The 2,092-nt window shown below is 44.8% G+C and overlaps 1 protein-coding gene across 1 annotated transcript in view; it reads right to left on the reverse strand.

Annotated features, from left to right (window-relative positions):
• The window catches only part of SARC_01947 (hypothetical protein), a 20,943-nt gene that overhangs the window by 6,735 nt on the left and 12,116 nt on the right, over nt 1-2,092 (reverse strand). Inside the window, exons 5-6 of the mRNA XM_014304336.1 lie at nt 749-833; nt 20-215 (exon numbers count right to left, since the gene is read on the reverse strand). Coding sequence (XP_014159811.1) covers nt 20-215; nt 749-833 — 281 coding nt within the window. The remainder of the gene's footprint in view (nt 1-19; nt 216-748; nt 834-2,092) is intronic.

Raw genomic sequence — 2,092 nt, forward strand, 5'->3', positions numbered from 1 at the left:
ATATATATCAACCACTCACCATTCAACCGTCGCAATCCGGTCGCTTCGTCGCCGCTCTGCACCAGCAGCGAAGCGTAGCGCTTCTGTGTGGCGAGATAGGTGGGGTACAGTTGCAGTGATGTCTTGCAATCGTTGACGGCGTGTTGGAGGTCTTTAGTGGCCCAATATGCGGCTGCTCGATTGTTCAGCAATATTCCACGGTATCGTGCATTGCTCTGAGGAGGGATGGGGTGGATGGGGTGGATGAATGATTGGCGTATGATGTGAGAGTGTATTGATTGGGTGTACATGGTACTGTTGTGGTGTGTTGCTCTGAGGAGGGATGGGGTGGATGGGGTGGATGAATGATTGGCTTATGATGTGAGAGTGTACTGATTGGGTGTGCATATGTATGGGTGGATGGGTGATTGGTTTATGATGTGAAGGTGTTTTTGTGGGTGTGCATGATACTGTTGTGGTGTGTTGGTGGTCTTTTGTAGCACATTGTAGAGGTAGGCTAGTTGTATTGGGTGTCATGGTACGTTGCTCTAAAGTGTGAGTGCATGTTGACTATATAAATAAACCCCGTGCATGCACTCAACAGGAAAAAATACATTCTAGAAGCAGACAACAAACACACTACTGAGGCAGACACTTTTTTATGGACACGCCCGACATACACACACACTTAAACGCACTTACAAATACAAACACAGCATACACCAACCGGCAACATGACCATACCCACATGATGCATGAGAGCACTTACTTGAGCCAGCTCAACGGCAGTGGTGTAGTGTTGAATTGCGTGTTTGTAGTCACCCTGAGTGTACGCGTCATTGCCCTTCTTTCGCCTGAATGAGAGAACGTAAACGCTGAATGACTGTGACTGATACGAAATTATGCTATCACCAGAGGAGATACGGGTATGAAGTGAGGTTTAACATACACGTATATATACTCCTCAAGCTAATCTACACATACAAGCACTCCTCGCGTGGTACATATCGAAGACATGCCGTACTTAACTGAAGAATGGCAGGTGCCTCATTATATGTAGACGTATGATACGTATTTGACTTTCACTTAGCAGAACACTCAGTGCACAATCGAGTATCGATGTGAGATCGCACGCGCGGTACTGGGCTTTGGGGAATTATGTCGATACACCACAGGCGAGGATAAGCTATAACACAAACAGCCCGACACGGAATGTGATAGAAATATGACTTAAAACGCCACAGGAGAGGATAGGGTATAATACAAACAACCCGACACGGAATGTGATAGAAGTATAACTCAAATGTGATGTAATCAAAAGGGAGAGAATGCGAACTATCGGTCTATTTTATTGAAGAACAATGCAACCTGCACAACACAAGCCATGCAACAATACATACACACCCACAACACAAACCATGCAACAATACATACACACCCACAACACAAACCATGCAGCAATACATACACACTCCCAACACAAACCATGCAGCCAGCGACTTATGCCCAATACAGCGCGGTGCGTGTTATTGCAACAAACCATCGCATATGTGTACACTGTAATGTCATAAACTACGCCCTGTGCATGTGACACGTACGTGAGGATTACAGGTTACAGTAGTGAGTTGGTACCCAGAAGACTTACATGGACTCGAGCTTGCGCATGTGCTGCATGCATTGCTTCAGGCCGCTAAGTATGTCCTGTTGTGTCTGTAGGAGGAAAGGTTAAACGTTCAGCATCGAAGTGAGCACCGAACTTCTCAGAGGAACGTTTTGCAACAATGCCTTCTGCATAGACCTAGTTATCAAACATATGACATTTATGACACTGTCGAAATGTTGGGAGCTATATACACCACTCGGCGTTTAGTGTATGATAATCCTTTTGCTGCTCACATAGCGCGTGCTTAATAGATGAGACAGTTCGATGCAACGGTGATGTTTCATTTTGGCGTCATCAGAAACAAAATGATCCTTTATGCACAATGCTACCGAATTTCTAGGGCTTTGGGGTTCCACATTTTTATATAGCTAACAGCTATAAGCTTAGAGATCTGAAGAAAATAAGCCAGCTATATATATATATAGTGTGTGTGTGAGTGTGTGTGTGTGT

The sequence above is a fragment of the Sphaeroforma arctica genome, assembly GCF_001186125.1.
Source record: "Sphaeroforma arctica JP610 unplaced genomic scaffold supercont1.82, whole genome shotgun sequence".
In the NCBI taxonomy this organism is placed as follows: Eukaryota; class Ichthyosporea; order Ichthyophonida; genus Sphaeroforma; species Sphaeroforma arctica.